The sequence below is a fragment of the Drosophila serrata genome, unplaced genomic scaffold (genome assembly GCF_035046125.1).
Source record: "Drosophila serrata isolate PLE 108 unplaced genomic scaffold, ASM3504612v1 contig_276, whole genome shotgun sequence".
Classification (NCBI taxonomy): Eukaryota; Metazoa; Arthropoda; class Insecta; order Diptera; family Drosophilidae; genus Drosophila; species Drosophila serrata.
In genome coordinates, this window is record NW_028257174.1 from 1945459 (window position 1) to 1966690 (window position 21232).

The following is a 21232-nucleotide window of genomic DNA, read 5'->3' on the forward strand; positions in this document are numbered from 1 at the left end:
GCCTGTCACTCCATCAATGCCGTCTTCGGACACAACGAAGATGAAGTTGGCAGTCGTCGAGGAGAGTTTGGAGAGGAAAGGATGCCTTTTGCCTTTGAAGAAACCTTCACAGTTTCATAAACTGAGCAAACAAATGAAAGCTGCCAGCCACCGTTGCTTCTGTGTCTTTCTATCTTTCTTTTCTTCACCAAAGAGTTGAATTCTTCAAACAAAAAGTATGGGTTATACCGCCCCTATTCCAAATTTTTGGCTTTGAAAAAAGTATAAGTTTAAGGTCTAACTTATCATAATTCCAAGCTGTGTAAATATGTTTTTAGGAATATTTAACAGAATTGAACATTATTTTCAACCTTGATATATATGTATTTTCCTGATCTCCCCGATTTCCTTGATTTATAGCTCTGAAGTTTGGCTCTTAAATCAAAAATCGTTCTCATAATCTAGCCTTATCAGTGGCCCATCAACGGATTTTCTTTTTTTGCTTTTCCTTTGCTTTCATGCTTGGCTGTTCGTTCATGCTTTGTTGCTGCTTTGTCCATATTAGGCTTTTCAGCTTATCTCATTGAGCTTTCCATGGGGGAAAACCAAACACAGAGAGGGGGAAACTCTAGGCAACACAAGCTGGAACATTGTGTGACAATTTGTAGTGCACAATGCTGGGGCTTTGTGGAGCCCCAGAAGGTGGAGCAGGAGGAGGAGGAGTTCCAGCTGGAAGAGTAGGAGGTAGAGTTGATTCTACCAATATTGCGGCGGCTTGTTGACTCCGTTAGTCTTAGCTTTCCGCTGCCTGCCTTCTTTTTACAGCATTTTTTTTTTCTACCAACTCTTTCTTGGGCCTGGAAATTGCCCATAAAGTACGAAAAAATGTATGTGAATGGCCTTTGGCAACAGAGCAGCAGCAAACATTACGATCAACTCAAAAACCCAAACCCCAACCCAAGCCCAAGCCCAAAGGAGTTCATGAAGAGCACACTTTTGCCGCTGTTACTGCCTCACGCAATTTGGAATTTATTTACACAATAATTGGCAAGCTGAATCAATACAAAACGCTTACGGCTGCCCACAAACAATAAATTAACAATTGCCACTTGAAAAGCGAGCCAGAGCTAGGAGTTCTCCACTCCACTTCATTCTGCGATGATTGTGGAATAAATGGAGAATAAGCAAGCGGAGGAGGATCGATAAATGTAATTGAAAAGCCACAAATATAAAAAAAGAAGAACAGAAAACAAAAACAGAAACAGAAATACAAAAAACGAAAACCATAAATAAATGGAATATAGTAAAGAGGAACAGACCGAGTTAATTGATATCCACTTAGGGGTCACATAAACGCAATTGCCGCAAAAGGATACTCGATACCTATTTATGTAATCGCTTTTAGTAATTGTTTATCGACCGTTCATGTTACTTTGTGGAAGTTTTTTGTAATTTTCAAGCATTTATCGATAATTGTCAAAAAGCACTGATTGCAGGGTATTATAATTTCAGTCAAATGCTTGAAACTGAGTGAAGTAGTCAAATCCGACCCTATAAATCATATATATTCTTGATCAGCATCAACTGGAGATTCGATCTAGCCATCTTAGGCAGAAAAAAATTGTTTACCATTTTTTATAAATTTTATAAGGGGTTAAGATTTAAAAAATATGATGAAATTTTTAATGTTTTTACATTTTAAACTGATTATGCAGACTTTTTAATCTAGCAAAAACTAGCATAAGCCCGTTTTCCGAATTAAAATTAATGGTGTTTGGGCTAAGTTATGAGTTTTTTAAACTTGAATTGGTAACAAAATTGTCATATTTAAAAAATCAATAAATAAAGACTAAAGAATGGTATTACACTATTATTTAGAAACATTAAACTGAGTGAAGGAATCATTTCCGACCCTATAAATCATATATATTCTTAATCAGCATCAACAGGCGAATCGATCCAGCTATCTCCGAAAGAAAGTTATGAGAATTTTAAGCTTTGATTTGTCGAAAAAAAAAACGAATGTTTAAATATGGATATAGATAAATAAACAATCTACACACAGCAAAGCAATATTTTAAGCATCTTATTGAGAAAAACTCCACCAACGTTAGCTGATAAAAAGCTTTGAATTTATTATTATGGCAAGTATATACCTCCTTCACTGTGCCCCCGTCTATACCATTTCGATTTCGATTAATAGGATTTATGATATCGCCTGGGAGCAACAACAGATAACAGCACAAAACTCTTTAGAATTTTTTTCGTGAAAAAGAGAACTTCCGCTCGCAGCAGAGGCATAAAAAAATAAAAATAAATAAATAAAGGAAGGGGGCTAAGACCGCAGAAAGGCCCCAAACTCAGATGGCCAGGTCTTGATAAGCTCTTCGTCGAGGTTGGAGGTTCTTAGCTCCCCCTGGCCTGGCCTGGGTCCGAAGCAGCACATTCTCCAGATACAAGCGATAGATATATGCAGAGACCAAGAAGACTTCCTCATAGCTGGGCAACGAGGCAGGGACCAAGTGCATAACTTAATTAGTGCATGGACAATGACCGAAAACTTTCCAGAGGCCGGAGACAGGGATTTATCGATAACTATCGATTATCGCCCAGGCATGTGAGAACTTGTGGTAACGCCCTCGAAGAACAGGAAAGCAGAAAAAGAGAGAGAGAGAGAGAGACAAGCCCAGCGAAAAAGGCGAATTAAATATAGACAAAGACAAAATTAATTGCAATGACAGCGCGGCTGCGCAGCCCTCACAAAGGTGCGGCTTTCCAAATGGATCGCATCTTCACAGCTCAGCATCCTTTAACGCAGTCCCAAGCTGAGACCAGAATCTGATAATAAATTAGAGGGACAGGGATAAAGATTGCCTCTAAGTATAGGGAAAACTTTTTACTAGTAATTAAACATGTTTTCTCTATACTTCAAGGTAAAGATAAAGCCAAAGGCTAAAATGGAACATCTTTTCGATATATTACGATAGAAGTAGAGTCTAAAATTTATATTTCGATATATTTAAAAAAAAGTAAAGGTAAAAATTCACCTAGAAATGTATCTCTGTTAGATATATTTTAATAAAAGTACTGACAATAATAATATTTAATCAATAAAATATAAATATTACCTTCAAACAATTTATTTTTAATTATATTAATTTTTAAGATTAAAAGCATCATATCATATAAGCTCCTTCAGCTCCTTTCAGTAGCCCCTCGTTTTGGAACTTTTCCTCTTTACCTTACTTTACCTCTCCCTCTCTTCATATCTCTCTGTCTCTATTTTAGAATAGACTTAATTGTCGAAGAAGTCGTCACGGCGGCTCAAACAAATCAAAGCGTTCAAAATGTGCTCCGCCCCAAGGACCTGACCTGCAGGAGCTTTAACTTCAACCACAGCTTCAACTTCAACTCCAAACTCCAACTCCAACTCCTCCAATTCCATTACTCAATGTCACCAAGGAGGCGGAATGGTTGCTGGGCGGTGGATGCCGCCAAAGCGTTTTGCGTTGATCGTCAATTAGTTACACTAAGCCACCGCCACTGGACAATTTATGGCCTTTGGAGATGGAAGATGGAAGCAGAAATCACTCACGACCACAAAGACTCTTACTTGATTGATCTTTTTATGAGCAATCAGCGTGAAAATTCCCCCGAAGGAATAGCAAGTGTAATTAACAAAAGGTAGGGTCATAAAAAGGTGATTAGAAAAGGTAAAAACAATAGATGAGAAATCTCAATTAAACGGGAAACTGATTATGAAGCGATAGTTTTAAGAGAAAATTAAGTGGAGTTGATCGCTGTCTCTCTATACCCCTGTAACACTTCTTATAAAATTCTTCCTTAATTATTTTTCACTTAGCTAAACTTTCAAACAACTTTAAAGATTGATAAAAAGGTTTAGAAATCTTTAAACATCAACAGTTTAGTTTTAGTTATTTAAATATTTAGTTATTTCAATATTATATCGCCATAATGCAATAGTTCGTGTCACGTTGCCATCTCAAAATTAGCAAAGCCAGACCTAAATAATTGTGATTTGCGAGACAGAAGGCGACTGAGTCGAGGGTGCGCATTAAGGCAGTGGCAGTGCAATCGCAGCATTCACAGATGGAACGACGCAATGGATGGATGGATGGATAGATGGATGGATGGATGGATGGTGCTGGACAGATGGGTTGGGATGGAGTTGCTGTTGGTTCTGCAATTCTGCGGTTCGCGGTTCCGAGTGACTAATTGCCGGGCGATTGCCTGTTGCACCTCGCCTATAAATAGACATTCAGACAACCAGAGACAACCCAGCGAGTCCATGATGATTAGACTTAGATTGGGACTGGGACTTGGGATTGGATGGAAAGCCAGCTTTAACATTTCTCTCTCTCTCTCTTTCTCTGTTTAACTTTCAACGTCAACGTCCAATCCACTCAACACCTGCCTTGATTTGTGATCGCAATTACAGCGGAAGACATAAAATACACACAAGTCCAAGTTGAACCGAGCCCAGGTTTTAGAGTTTTCAATGTGAACCCGCCTCAACTTGGCATGGAGTGGAGTTCACTTCATGTTCTCAGTCTCAGTAGGTTTCCCTGATTCCCTGACTATCTCTCTGTCTGGTTCTTTGATTCTGTGATTTCCCGGACTCTTTGATTCTCCCACCCAAAAACCAAGAGGTTTGTGCTTACCTCTTTGTATTCTTCGGCTGCTGCGTGAAGCTTCTTCTGTCTGCAATTCTTCTGCAAAGAGAAAGACCAAAAGAATTGGTTTTGATTAAAATTTATTATATTACAAACACAAAAAAAAAGAGAGATGCTGATAAGCCTGTTTAGTATGATTTTGTTAATAACTACACTGGTTCTCTTCAAAAATTTATTGGTTAGATCTGTTTCCACTTTATACGATTCGATTTCAAGAGAAAACCTCAAGACTTTCAACAATTTTCTTCAAACACACACACACACAACAAATTACCAGAAAAAAATCTTGAATGAAGAGCTCACAAGAGATGATACCAATTGCGGCACATTTTTTTCAACTTCTTTTGCTTGAGATCTGGGATCGAATCTCTTCTGACTTTGTTTTCAACTTGAAAAAGTTTAGCTTCAACTTCAACTTCAACATCAACATCAGCTTGAGCTCTCCCTGAGTTTTCTCTAACGGATCGCACCTGAAGTTGGGGCTGAAAACAATGCCACTTAATTATAACATATCTTGGCCTCTTCATCGGCTCAACTCAACTCTTTATTTTTTTTTCTTCATATATTAATAACAGAAAATGCACTTTCCAGTCAAATGATGTTGAAAACGAGTTTCCAATCGATTTCTGATGCTGCTGCCGCAGCTTCTTCTGGCCGGCCTTTATTGTTATTTTCTCTTCTCGTTTCGTTTAATTTAAGCCACTTTTCATATACATATATATATATATACATATATCGTATATAGATTGGCCTTGGTAACCAAAGAAAATTCCATTTTGAGGCTCTCTCTCTTTCTATTTTTCTTTTCCATTCAGATTGGAAATCTTCTTCTTTGGGTTCTGGTTCTCGGTTCGAGAACATGTTTCATCTTCTTGCTGCGTAACGGTAACTACTAGTAGGTAGATACATAGATACAAAGATACAAAGATACAATATTTATGTATGTGTGTATCTGAAAGCTGGTCAAGCTTCCTCCGCCAGTTAATGGCATATTGATATATGTATATATATATATATACAGCCCCCCCTCGTTGGAAACTCTCTCGGTGGAAGCAACCCCCTTTTTTCTTTAGATGAATTTTCTTTGAGCTTCGTTTCGTTCTTAGTGAACGAACCACACCCAAAAAGGAAAATCGCTCATTGCTAGTTTTTCCAGCATGGCTGGATTTGCATGCAACATGCTGAGTAATTAAAACAACAACAGCAGCTGGAAAACCTGGAGCTGGAAAACCTGGAACTGGAACTGGAGTGCAACATGGCAGCAATTAAGTTGGAATAAATGATTACTTGACCGAATTGCAAGCGGGTCGAGTGGAGAGAGACTCCACCTCCTCGAGTCGTAAAAAAACAAAAGACTTAAGACACAAACGTTAGGGAAAGCGACGAATGAAATAAATAATCATTCAAATGAAATTGCTATGCAAATGCAAAATGTTTAACGCAACGCTCCGCCTCGCTGAAGCCGCTCTCAATTCGGTGTTTTGTTTGGAATTGTAAATAAGAGATGCTGCCACAATGGAAAATTCTCTTCTAAATACAAAAGAACATTCGCACACTCCAAAAACACACTTTTTCCGCCTTCATGGAGTTCAAGTTTGATGTGGAAGTTATGGCATTTGCATACGCATGTGACTTGTAATTAGCCCTTTTCTTTCTTTCTGTTTTTTATTGTAACCATTAAATGGGGGCTCCAAGCAGAAGAGAAAGAATGAACCCAACACGCAAGCACGCGCACGCAGCGAGGAAAAGCTCTTGGCCAACTCCAAGTCTTGGCCAAGTCAAGTGCAGTCAACAACAACAAAAAAAAAAAAAAAGAAATACCAAATGTTTTGTTTCGAAACGAGAACTTGAAATTGACACTGGTCACGGGCTCCGTCTTCGTCTCGGTCTTGACCAAGTGAAATGGGAACACTTTCACACGTTCACCCCGGCTTTCCGCTTTTTTCTAAAGATAGATACATAGATACTCAGATAGTTAGACACTTTGGCCATGGGAAGATGAGCCACAGTCTCTGTCGTTATTTTTTTGTTCTTCCAAGTTCTGTCAGTGCCTCCATCAATCAATTTGGAATTTTAATTAGAATTTCTTTGGTCATTTACAACGGATTAAGTAGCAACAGCCCAGAGAAGAGTCGCTTTTAATTGGACATAATTAAGAGTTGATGATTATAATTACAAAAGGTTCCCAAAAAAAAGAAAGTTCTGACTGGAATTTTTGAGATTTACATTTCATTGCCAAAGAAATGGAGTTGATTTAATTTATGTATAATTTAATAAAGATATTTGATTTGTTTAAAATGAAAATGAATCTTCATAGTTAGAACAATGAATGAGCTTTATTCATGACTGATTAATGGAATGATTCATAAGTAGCATAACCCTAAAAAGGTGTGATAATTCCTTTGTAAGTAACTATGAAAGGTTGTCCTTATCTCAAGAACATATGTATTTTAAATTTCTAATTTAATGAATACCCCAATAATCCGCAAAAAGGTTCTTCTTGGCTCACTTTTACAACCCTTTTTGCAATGCAATCAGTGTTGGTCTTACAACCTTCTTTCTTTCAGAAATAAATGGTTTTTATTCATGGAATATACTCAGCCATCCAGTCTGGAAAGAACATTGCTTGCCATTCCAGTAATTTATAATGTCTTAACCAAACACACTCATTGATTGTGTGCCGGCAATCAGCATAAATGATTCAATCGCTTTTTTGCTTTAAAACAATCAACTATTCAAATTAGCCACAGCCGCCACCTAAGAGTCTCCTTTTGATTTGCATTCGCCTGGGACTGGCAAACGGGAACTGGGCCATTCCATTTCCATTCCAATCGAATCCGGTTCATTCCATTCCATTCATTCATTCATTTTAAGTGCATTCATTTAGATCTAGCCATTTACTGCTATTTCCCCCCATTTCCAGCGACTGGGTGAATAATTTTATGGCCTAATTGGGAACGAAAGTTTAAGCGAGGGATCGCGGTGGTATCTGTGCTCAAAAGAACTATGGAGCGTCATTGTGCTTATGACAAAAAAAAAACGCGGGGCGATCATAAGCCAAAATACCGAGACCAAGACTGAGACTGAGACAAAAAAAAATAAAAACAGATCCAAATACAACTTTGGCCCACATTTCCTGCCCCTCTCTCTCATAACTAAGAAGCATTTCGATTTAATATGGCTTATAATACCAAAAATGGTTAAAATAAAAGCGGGGGGCGAGGTGATGGTGACTGTAAACAAAACAACCGTTGGAATAGCACAGATTCTTCAAGCGAGATCTTGGGCCGCTTCTGGGTCTTCGTTTCCTCGAAAGAAAACGAAAAGATTTCAGCTGGAACGACAAACACAAGTGCCAGCTCATCGTCATCATGACGATAGGGAAGATACGCCGCATCACCATGAAGTTGATGATGATGATGATGATCTAGGGGTTTCTATTTGGTATAATTACCATGGCCAAACGACAAAGCAAATTCAATTTGAAACAGTTTTCGTTTTATTGCCAAAATAGAAATAGAAAATAGAACAAAAATAGAAAAAAGTAAATAAGGGAAAAATAAAAAAAAGAATGAACTTTAAAGAATTCATCTGTTAAATATTCTAACAACCTCTTCCTTCCCATCTTTAACTATAATTACTTTCTCTACCCAGATATCCTTCCTTATATCTAGCAAAATATAATCCCTTAAGCACTAAACTTGAGTCTATAAACAATTTCAGCTGTCTCAAGTGGAGACCCTCTCCAGAACCCCACTTCAATGATCACTCGTCACTCATGTGATCCTCCAACTCGCCACTCGTTGCCCATCAGTCATCACTCTGTGGTCTTGTATCGCTCAACCATTTAGCCTTCAACAACAGGCATCTTGAAGGCAACTCCGAGTGCTGCTGTTGATGTTGAGTGGGAGAATATCATATCATTCGCCTGGCGAATCTTTACTCTACTACAAAATCCCCCAATTGTGTGTTGTCATGCGTCTGTGGCCCGAAACAGGTGTTTACACACAGACACCCATTGAATTCAAGCTGACCCACATAGCCAGCCCCCAAAAAGGAAAAAAGAACAAGAAAAAGAATAGAGCAGAGTGGTGTGGAGTGGAGGGAAGAATCTGTGCCAAGCCAAGCGGCACAAGCCAAAAAGAAGGCCATCATTGAGACAGCGGGGAAAAAAGGAAGCTAATGAAATCTGAGATGCTAATGAGGGGAGGCTGAAGACACGAAGAGTGCTGTTGTCCATTAGGTAATCAAGCGGCAGTCAATCACTCCAAAGAATCAGACTGGGAATATAGAAAGGTAGACATATACATGTCCCAGATCTTCTTCAAGAAGGAATTAGGATTAGTCTTATTTACAGAAAGTATATTTCAGTTAATACCAAACAGGATGCTTTGAAATGCAGTACTTATATCATAAGATACATCTTTAAAGACAAGAATTCCTAAGTATTGATACGAAATAGCATAAAAGAACTTCATATTTCAAGGTATAAAATACAAGATTCTTCAAGAAGTACTACAAATACTATAGATATATCTTGAAAAAACTTCTATAGACCTTTGATCTTAACATACTTTCAAGAAAAACATCCCATCATTACAACTCTTTACTTAAAACATTTGCTTTAGTAAATATTTCATTTTGGAGATTTCCGATCTTGAAAGAAAGACGGAAGAAAGTCAGCAGCTGTTGGGCTCTAACTTAGTCTGTTGTATTTTTATTTTGATGTGCTAGTTTTTTTCCATTTGTTGTCCAAGAAAATAAATGAAAAGCAACTAAAGGGTAGGAAGAGGTAAGAAGGAGAACCCAGTTGGAGTGACCGCCGGAGGGCCATCGCTGGCCGTCCGCTTTCCCGGTCTCATCTCAATCAGACCGAATTCATTCGTTTCATTTGGAATTTCAAATTAGTTTTCTTGCCGTCTGCCGCCCGCAACTAATTTCCGTTTTTGGCCAAAAGCAACTACAACTACAACTACAACTACAACACCATCTAAACTGGGCCAAAAAACAACGTACTGATTTGTTGAAGCGGCTAAGCGTTTAGCGTTAAGTCTTCTCTGTTCTTTCTCCCTGTCTCTGCGTTTTTTGGGTCAATTCCCCAGAGCTGCTCCACGCATTTAACAGAAAAAAAAAACATACAAATACAAAAAGAGAAATGTGCAGTGCAAGTTGAGAGTTTAAAGTGGAAAATCCGTCTTTAATGAGGAGAAAATGCCAATGTGCGCGGTGCGAATGATGTTATTTCTCCCTCTTTTTTTTTTATTTTCTGCCTCAATTGATGGATTGCAAAAGAAGGTGGAAGGTGGAGAGGGGTAGACTTGTTTAATGATGGTCGTCACTGATTTGCATCGCGGCCAGACATTAATTGATGTTAGATGCTAATGCTAATGCCTGGCACCCAAGGCACTTGGTTCTTTTCTTTTGCTGGCCGCCTTTTTTTTCCTCTTGTATTTCCCGAGGCCTCAAGGGGAGGCACCGAGGTACCGAGGTTCCAGGTTCCAGGTTCCATTTCCCCCAAAATCGGCTTTAATGGGTTGTTTAGGTTCTTTGTTTTGTTATTTTTTTTGGTTTTACGATTCGATTATAAAAGTATAAACCATAAGACGAGGTCGTTTTTATGCAAGATTATTACATTATTTCCGGGCGCTGAAAAAACAATAAAGTTTTCATTCGAACCGGGTTCGTTTTGCTACTTGGAAAACCATTAAACCAGACGCCAGCAGTTGGTAGTTGGGTTAGTTTTGGTGGGTTGGGTCGCTCTCGGGACAGGTTGTCCCCCTTGGTATCTGTTTCTTCACATTTTCTTTTATTTTTTTTTTAAACGGAGTTCTTTTTGCTTTTCCTCAGTGGCTTTTAATGCGTTTCTCATGCTCTTTTGTGGACCGTTGCTTTTTCTTGTTGCTATATACATATATATATATAAATGTTTATATATATATCGTTTTATTTTAGTTTTGCAGCAGGTAGGCTATCCCGCTCTGGCACTAAATGCTTTCCTAATGAATTGGGTGACCATACCGCTGACAGCAACAACGGTGGGTAATAACGGTTAATTGCGTTAATGACTTTAACAGAAAATATAAAGCGCAACCAGCAACAGAGCAGCGGCATTAAATTTGCCAAGCCGCAAGCAAGACCAGTGATATATATATATATATAAATATATATCTATATATAGAGAGAGGGGGAAAAAAACATAGTTGACCCTCAACTTTAAAGCTTTTCTTGCATTTTCCAATGAAATTGAAGGTCTATGCACATGCATAATGCGAAAACGCACCGATTTTCATGGAATTCCTGACTTGCCCTCGCCTTGCGCGTCAAGTTCGTTGCCTAAGTCTTTGGCCTGCAATCGAGTTCGTTGCCTAAGTCATTCGTTTTCAGGGTTAGAAAAGAGAGAGAAAAAAAACAGAATGGATGGTGGGGGAAAAGGGAAAGGATGGGCCTGGCATGAAGAGACCCTCCTGAGCAGGTGACAATTGGCGGGGCAAATACAAGTGTAAATGGAGAAGGAAGCACAGGGAAAGAGACCTCCTGGCTGCTCACTCACTCACTCACTCCGCGAGGTGTCACTTTTGACGACGAGAAAGGAGGCAATCATCGCAGACATCATCATCATGATGATGATGATGATGATGATGATGATGATGATGACAAAGAAGAAAAATACAAAGCAATGCGAGCAAGGAATGGTAGAATGAAAGAAAGAGGAAGCTGCTGCATTTCTTTCACAAATTGTTTTCTTCACTGATCTTTTTTTTACGTATAAATTTTTTTAGAGAGAGAGAGATGGAGAGACTAGAACTTATTACTTTATGGGAAATTTTTATTTTTATATTAGAGTTATAAGTAAAATAATATTTCTTATTCCAATATTTATTATATTTATTTATTGCTTTAAGGAAAATATATATATTATATTAGAACCAAAAAATACTTTGTTGGTTCGATTTTTCACATTTTTCTTCTTTAGTTATTTACTTTATGAGAAATTTAAAATTTATGTTAAATGTACGAATCAATCTTAATGGTTTTAGTTTGTATTATTTATTACTTTATGGAAACTATACTTTTTTGTTTTCATAAGAAATAAAGCATAAATCCTTAAAGTACTTTTAGTGATATGAAATATTTTATATTTATATTTGTATATTTAAAAAGCCAAAACTTTTTGATATTTATAAAGGTTGGTATTCTTACATTTTCAAATATTTTTAAATATTAATAAATGTTTATATGCAATTATTTCCATATTTATTTTCTGTGATATTATTTTCCCAAAGTTTCATGATCATTTATCAATTTGTTTGTTGTTATTTCGAAAACTTTCCCAATAAGGAAGCTCTTTTATTTAATTTAATATTTTATTTAATATTTTTTTTATTGGAACTTCTTGGAATATTTAATATTTTCCTTTTTTTATGATACTGTTTGTGTTTTATTTTATTTATCTAATCAATCCTTTTGCACTCTTTTTTGGTTTCAAAAAATAAATAATAAAAAAAGGAGAAGAAAAAGTGAACACTGTTTTTGAATTTTTCTTTGGTTTTGTGGCCTATTCTTCTTACCTTCTTTCTTCGTTTAGTATTTTATTGCACAGTTTTCCAGGCTCTGCTTTAATCCTTATTTTCAGCGTGGGGCTTAGTCTCTGTTTTTTTTATATATTTTTTTTGCTTTCACACTTTCACACCGTTTTTTTGTGTTGTTTTTTTGTTTGCGATTTTCACGAGAGCTGAGAGATGTTCACTTGTCGTCGGTGGTGTGTGGGTGGGTTCACTTGCCAAAAAAAAATACGCAGCCCGCAAGGAGTGTTGGTAGCGATGGGGATTTTGTCACACACGCGATTGGAGCACAAAAAAAAAAGAAACAATTTGTCCACACTGCTGCGTCTAATGCTGCGTTTTCCGATGCTGCTGCGCCTGCTGCTGCGACTGCTGCTGCTGCTGCTGGTGAGATGACTGGTGACTGACAATGTTGGAGGCTGTGACTCGAGCGGGACGAGGTGTTAGCACTTCAATTGCATTCACGCGCAATGGCACCTGGTCGCGGTGGATCGCCACTTTTATGCCTTTCCCCCAGAGCGCATAGAGGAAGCAGAACCAGAAGAGAGCGAGCGCCCTCCAAGAACAGAGCAGAGAAAGCTCCAACGGGAGAAAGAGATGGCAGCAACAGGTAAAAGAAGGTAAAGAAGTCAGCCCCATTTCTACAGCACGCTCACACGCTCCAGCGAGCCACTACAATGGGGCGAGCGAGCACTTTTTGTGGCAGTAAATAATACTTTTTAAATGTAATATTATGAATATTATGAAATTATGATTGCTGTTTTTCAAAATTTAATAAATAATTAATGCAAAATAGTGAATTTTAAACTGTTAATAAAATATATATACTTAAATGTTATGTTACCACATTTAAAAATCGTATATTGGCCAGAAAAATTTGTTATAAGCCCCATAGTGCGATCGTACGTAAAGACAACTCTCTGCTCTTTGCTCTCTCCACTTACAACTCTCTCCCGCTCTCGGGCGCTGTAAAGTTCATGGGCACTCATACACAGAGAGAATTTATTGAGTTACTTTGCATTCAAACAAATAAAGTTTGCTCTGGAAAACAAAACATAAGCACTCGTTCCCTCTCTGAGCGAAACAAAACTAAAAATTAAATAATTTTATAAGTTTCTGGAAGAGATTCATTAACTATAAATTAGTTAAAAATTTATATAAATAGAGAAGAAAGAATAGAGTCACATCCATTTAAATGTAATAACTCGTATTCCCAATTTCGTTTTGTGAGTATATCTTTAAATACTATTCTTAATTTTGAGAATTGTCTAGAAAAAGTATAAATTATTTTTCTCAATGTAGCATTGAACTTGAAAGAGAGAGGTAGAGACAGAGACAGAGAGAAAGAGAGCCCGGGAGAGGTAGCAGCCGCAGAGCGACCTTCTTCTGCAACGGCACCTGTTAGCGGGCAGCAGCAGAAGAAAACGGAGAAGCTGAGTTACAGCGATTTGCATGTACAGTGAGGCCTCGATGTAAAAGCTTTACAGAGAATTATAAAAATGGAATTGTATGCAATTATATTATGCATTTTAAATATAAAATAATGATAAAATAATGGTCTTATGATTAGCAGTTAGCATGTAAGAAAACCTGTTAATCCTAATTTGGCAACATTTTCTTATTGAAAAAATCAAGAATTAATCAAAATTTGATTACTAAAATTAAAATTATTATTTTAAATATTTCAATTCTATTTATTTTTTAATAATCACTGTATATTAAATTTAAATAGAAATGTTTATCGGGAAAAACTATCAAATAAAATAGAAAATATGAATTCAATTAGACTTTCTAGTCCCCCAAGTCCCCCATAATTCTAATTAATAAGTTGTCACTGTGAAAACATCTATCTTCTTGTCAGCAAGGATAATATTAAAATCCTACACAAATCCTCCAAATTGGAAAGTTTCTTTGATCATCTGTGCGGAGTGGAGGGGTAACTGGGGGACTGGACAACACGTATGACTTTGAGTAATAAAGCTGTTAAAATAAAAACCACCACCCAGGGCGTTGCTTTTTCTGACAGTTGCCACCTGATATTCCAAACCGTAGAGATATAGTAAACTATATGGGCACGCCCATTAAAGTTTAAATGCCCAGAGTGGTAATGGACAAATTTTGATCGCCCGGCAAAAGTGCGGAACGGAATGGAACGGAACCAAGCGGCACTTTATTTGAACTCACTCAGGGAGGGCGAGGGTGAGGGTTCTCGAGGGGATTATATGGGGGATTCGGGAAGAGAAATGACGATGTGAAACACATATTTGCATTAAACATTAACGGTTGCCGAGAAGAGGAGAGAAGGCGGAGGCAACTAGGGGAAGCGAGAAATGAAGAAAATAAACATTAAAGTAAGTCGTGGTGGTGCTAATGCACTTGCCAAAAAAAAAATTCCAAGGGTCATTATAATACATATATGTATATGTAATTTAAACATAAAAGAAGTTCAGATATTGTAAATAGTATTTAAAGGTATATTTACCTATTTATAAGAAGCAAAAAATGTTATTTAATGAAGGATACTTCTTAGTTTAATATACATATATATATTTAAAACATTATAATTTAATTTTACTCCTTCAGAATAATAACTTGGGAATTACAACGCTTGAAAATGCGAAACTTTTAACTATTAACAGTGCTTTGGAGTCGTGTGTTTTGTACCCCATAATTTTCCCAAGTGTATTTTCGAGTGAACACTGAGCAATGAGCAATGAGAACTTAGTTAAAGTCGCTCCACGCACGCAGGTCATTGCCATGCCCGCGTTGCCTAACAGTTGCTTAACAGACTGCGCTAACAGTGATTCTCTTCTACTCTCTGCTCTGCTAAGCTAGCTGTCTCCTTCCCACTCACACACCCACCCCCACTCTGCCCCCTTTGGTGCAACTGCAATGGCAATCATAATTCATTAAGGCAACATCAATCGCTATCAAAATCGGTCTTTCAGTCTTTGTGGAGTCAGAATCGCAGCAATGGGCCCAGCTTGACATAACAGGAGAATGAGAAATGCCAGCGAGGTGTGGAGTTGGAGATGGAAATGCAGTTGCAGTTGCCACAGTTGCAGTTGCAAGTTACAAGTTGCAACTGTAATTAAGATCGGAACGAATTGAGCAGAGCAGAAGAACGTGCAGCAGATGAAGAACAGGAACGCACAGAAGAAGCGTTGCAAAAGCGTAAAGAAATCACTTAAAATGAGACAGGTAAATGGTGCAGTTTTGTCACCTTGACTTGGTTAATACTCTCAATTGGAAATGGGTTTAAAATTAATATTAGTTTAATATAAACATACATTAATATAAAATTTTAGAAATTTTTTGCCCTTTTTTTTTTAATTTTAACGACCTTTTAACACTATAAAATTTTGAAGAAATGGAAAAAAAAATAGTTTTTTTCTAAGATGGCTAGAAAGATTCGCCTATTGATGCTGATCAAGGAAATATATGCTTTATATGATCGAAAATGACTGCTTCATAGTTTTACAAGCCTCTGACTAAAATTAGAATACCATTCTTTAGTCGATATTTATCTATATTTTTATATGGCAATTTTTTTGACAAATCAAAGTTTAAAATGTTCATAGCTCAGCCAAAAAATGATTAATTTCAATTTGGAAAGCTTTCCTATGCTAGTTTTTATTAGGTTAACAAATTTGCATACTCAATTTAAAATTTAAGAAAATCTAAATTTTTATCAATTTTTTTTTACAATTTTAACGATGAAACCCCTTATAAAATTTTGAAAAAATATGAAAATCATTTTTTTCTTCAGAACTTGGCTAGATCAATTCGACTGTTGATGCTGATCAAGAATATATATGATTTATAGGGTCGGAAATGACTGCTTCACATCGAAACAAGCTCCTGACTAAAATTATAATGACAGGAAGGGTATAAAAAGTTAACAACATTTCTTAAGTTTTCCTCTCAATATACATTCCTATTTTTGAGTTTTTTAACCAACAAGCCTTATGCAATTAATTGTTCGACTAACTTAACTCCTTAATTGAAAATTCGTTGTCTAAAAACTCAATGACAAACCTTCCCACAAATGTGTTATCTTTCAGATTACCTATAAGCATTTTGCTTACTGCACCCTTTGGGTTCCCCTTTTAGTTTTCCCCCCTATTTTTCCTCTTATTTCCCTGCTATTTTCACTGTGTCACAGCTGTTGGAGCCAAGCAAACAGATGCATATGTACATATAGTCAGGCATGCGTGGATATATGTACATATACATATGAGAAGCACCGTTGTGTTCACTTGATTTTCGGGCGCCATCTCCTCTCTTCCAGTAGCAATTCTTCGGCTTCTGGCATTTCTTCTGCCATTCTTCTTCTCATTCTGCCCAGTCTTCCCGATATTCTTCTCGTTCTGGCTAGTGCATTTTCGATCTTCGTAAATTGCCGGAGATATTCTGGTTATGACAACAAACGGCAGCAGGCGGGCCAGTTTCCAGCATTTTCCAGTTTTTCACACAAATCGGTTAATGAATATTTTTGTATTTTTATACACTTGCAGGGTATTATAAATTCCGCCAGAATTTTGCAACGCAGTGAAAATAGGAATAGTATACTATATTACTGCCAGTGAAACGGTTGTTAAATGTAGAGGATCAGTAAGTATCTTTCAACAGTAAGCAACTATGATCAGTAATTAACTATGATCAATAAGTAACTATGATCAGTAAGTATCTATGACCAGTGAGTAACTATGATCAGTAAGTATCTACGACCAGTAAGTATGGATGATCAGTTACTAACTTTGAACACTAGTAAACAATGACTTGCAACTTTTGTAACACAACACATTTCCGAGACGTGGCCGGTAGAAGGCACTTCGTTCCGGGGAGGTTAGAACTAGTTGAGAATCATAAGCAAAGATGTGCGAGATTTGTTTTGGAACGAAAAGCAAGCTTTTTGACTGAAACTATGGAGTTATTCTTCTATATAATTTTACTACTATATAAGTCGGAGCATGGCGAATCGGTGGACTATATATATACATATATATATAGCTGCCATAGGATCGATCGGAAAAGTTTAAGGAGAAAAATTATAACTTCTCCAGTTACTATGAACAGTAAGTAGCTATGATCAGTAAATATCTATGACTAGTAAGTAACTCTGAACAGTAAGTATCTATGAGCAGTAAGTAACTCTGAACAGTAAGTATCTATGAGCAGTAAGTAACTCTAAACAGTAAGTATCTATGAGTAGAAAGTAACTATGAGCAGTAAGTGTCTATGACCAGTAAGTATCTATGATCATTTACTAACTTTGAACAATAATAAACAATGACTGGCAAGTTTTGAAACACAACACATATCTGATACGTGGCCGGCAGCAGTCACTTCGTTCCGGGGATGTTAGAACAAGTTGGGAATTATATGCACAGATGTGCGAGATTTGTTTTAGAACGAAAAGCAAGCTATTTAAATGAAACTATTGAGTTATTCTCCTATACAATTTTACTAGTATATATGTCGGAGCATGACGAATCGGTGGACAATATATATATATATATATATATATATATAGAGCTGCCATAGGAACGATCGGAAAATTTTAAGAAGAAAAATTATTACTTTTCCAGTTACTATGAACAGAAAGTAGCTATGAACAGTAAGTATCTATGAGCAATAAGTAACTCTGAACAGTAAGTATCTATTAGCAGAAAGTAACTCTGAATAGTAAGTATCTATGACCAGTAAGTCACTCTGAACAGTAAGTATCTATAACCAGTAAGTATCTATGATCAGCTACTAACTTTGAACAATAATAAACAATGACTTGCAAGTTTTGAAACACAACACATATCTGATACGTGGCCGGCAGCAGTCACTTCGTTCCGGGGATGTTAGAACAAGTTGGGAATTATATGCACAGATGTGCGAGATTTGTTGAGCAAGCTATTTGAATGAAACTATTGAGTTATTCTCCTATATCATTTTACTAATATATATGTCGGAGCATGATGAATCGGTGGACTATATATATATATATATATATATAGCTGCCATAGGAACGATCGGAAAATTTTAAGAAGAAAATTATTACTTTTCCAGTTACTATGAACAGAAAGTAGCTATGAACAGTAAGTATCTATGACTAGTAAGTAACTCTGAACAGTAAGTATCTATTAGCAGTAAGTAACTCTGAACAGTAAGCATCTATGACCAGTAAGTAATTCTGAACAGTAAGTATCTATGAGTAGAAAGTAACTATGAACAGTAAGTGTCTATGACCAGTAAGTATCTATGATCATTTACTAACTTTGAACAATAATAAACAATGACTTGCAAGTTTTGAAACACAACACATATCTGATACGTGGCCGGCAGCAGTCACTTCGTTCCGGGGATGTTAGAACAAGTTGGGAATTATATGCACAGATGTGCGAGATTTGTTGAGCAAGCTATTTGAATGAAACTATTGAGTTATTCTCCTATATCATTTTACTAATATATATGTCGGAGCATGATGAATCGGTGGACTATATATATACATATATATAGTGGCCATAGGAACGATCGGAAAATTTTAAGAAGAAAAATTATTACTTTTCCAGTTACTATGAATAGTAACTGGCTATGAGCAGTAAGTATCTATGAGCAGTAAGTAACTCTGAATAGTAAGTATCTATGACCAGTAAGTAATTCTGAACAGTAAGTATCTATGAGTAGAAAGTAACTATGAACAGTAAGTGTCTATGACCAGTAAGTATCTATGATCATTTACTAACTTTGAACAATAATAAACAATGACTTGCAACTTTTGAAACACAACACATATCTGATACGTGGCCGGCAGCAGTCACTTCGTTCCGAGGATGTTAGAACAAGTTGGGAATTATATGCACAGATGTGCGAGATTTGTTTTAGAACGAAGAGCAAGCTATTTAAATGAAACTATTGAGTTATTCTCCTATATAATTTTACTAGTATATATGTCGGAGCATGACGAATCGGTGGACTATATATATACATATATATAGTGGCCATAGGAACGATCGGAAAATTTTAAGAAGAAAAATTATTACTTTTCCAGTTACTATGAATAGTAACTGGCTATGAGCAGTAAGTATCTATGACCAGTAAGTAATTCTGAACAGTAAGTATCTATGAGTAGAAAGTAACTATGAACAGTAAGTGTCTATGACCAGTAAGTATCTATGATCATTTACTAACTTTGAACAATAATAAACAATGACTTGCAAGTTTTGAAACACAACACATATCTGATACGTGGCCGGCAGCAGTCACTTCGTTCCGGGGATGTTAGAACAAGTTGGGAATTATATGCACAGATGTGCGAGATTTGTTGAGCAAGCTATTTGAATGAAACTATTGAGTTATTCTCCTATATCATTTTACTAATATATATGTCGGAGCATGATGAATCGGTGGACTATATATATATATATATAGCTGCCATAGGAACGATCGGAAAATTTTAAGAAGAAAATTATTACTTTTCCAGTTACTATGAACAGAAAGTAGCTATGAACAGTAAGTATCTATGACTAGTAAGTAACTCTGAACAGTAAGTATCTATGAGCAGTAAGTAACTCTGAACAGTAAGTATCTATGAGCAGTAAGTAACTCTGAACAGTAAGTATCTATGACCAGTAAGTATCTTTGAACATTAAGTAACTATGATCAGTAATTAACTATGACCAGTAAGTATTTATGATTAATAAGAATCTATGACCAGTAAGTAAATATGATCAGTAAGTATCTATGGCCAGTAAGTATGTATGATCAGTTACTAACTTTGAACAATAATAAACAATGACTTGCAACTTTTGTAACACAACACATACCCGAGACTTGGCCGGCAGAAGACACTTCGTTCCGGGGATGCCAGAACAAGTTGGGAATCATAAGCACTGATGTGCGAGATTTGTTTTGGAACGAAAAGCAAGCTATTTGAATGAAACTATGGAGTTATTCTCCTGTATAATATTACTAGTATATAAGTCGGAGCATGGCGAATCGGTGAACTATATATATACAGGTGCAATAGGAACAATCAGAAAATTTTAAGAAAAAACAAGTATATCTTTTAAAGTTTTAAACAGATTTTCTTCAAATTCGATATATAGCCATTATATATTAATCTAGAATTCTGTGTAAAATTTTATAGAAATCAGACTACTTTATCATATATGTAGGTACCAGGTCTTTAAGTCTTTTCAATATTAAATACAAATTTATTATTATAAATATTAATAAAGGTTTCACAGAAACCCTATTATAATTTCTAATTCCAATCTTACTACTTTCCCACTACTCTTACTCTAATTAAAAGCTCTATTACCGCGACCTGCACTGTTTGCCGGATGATAATCCTAACCTTTCACCGAATAAAATAATCTTTTGTTGATTTAACTAGATTTTCTTGTTAATTACCTTTGATTCGCTGCTGGCCCAATAGTCTAGATAGAGGCGCCGATATGGCACCGGCCATTAACCGTTAGAGTTGAAGTTCCACCAATGGGAAATTGATTGTCCCATTCCCCCAAGAAAAAAATAAAAATAAAAAACAAAACTAGAGATTTTACGAGATTAAGCTCATGAGAGAACATCGAATGACGAGCAATGAAGCCAAAGAGTCGTCAATGGATTCCCTTTGATCATGATCATTATAACCGGAAGCTGTTGATCGCTTCAGAGAGAGAGAGAAAGAGAAAGAAAGAGAGAGAGAGCGAGAGTATCGAGAACTGAGGACGGAGAATTGAGATTTAAGAACTTTGAGCTGTATGCGTAGTATATAGTATGTAATGATGGATAACCCGGTTTTTCTTTTGTTTTCTTTTACTTTGAGGGGGGAAAAATTCGGTGTATTAGAAGTTGGAAAATGTCTGAATTTTATGGTCTGGGAAATCGTTGGTGTTATTATTTATTGCCAAGGGAATTCCTCATCATTTAATGGGGTTCTTTGTTCGGAAGACAGTTAAGAAAAAGAAATAATTAAAAGATTATAGAAGGAGAATGTTT

At 36.4% G+C, this 21232-nt stretch overlaps 1 protein-coding gene across 2 annotated transcripts in view; it reads right to left on the reverse strand.

Annotated features, from left to right (window-relative positions):
* tyn (trynity) overlaps positions 1-21232 on the reverse strand; it is an 88761-nt gene that overhangs the window by 30428 nt on the left and 37101 nt on the right. Inside the window, exons 1-2 of one of the 2 annotated variants that reach the window (XM_086835436.1) lie at positions 12242-12710; positions 4662-4712 (exon numbers count right to left, since the gene is read on the reverse strand). Coding sequence is in view for 1 of the 2 variants with exons in the window: in XM_020948106.2 (XP_020803765.2) it covers positions 4662-4712 (51 nt within the window). In the remaining variant the exon portion in view is untranslated. Of the gene's footprint in view, positions 1-4661; positions 4713-12241; positions 12711-21232 lie in introns of those variants that run through there. The other variant, XM_020948106.2, reaches the window with a different exon arrangement.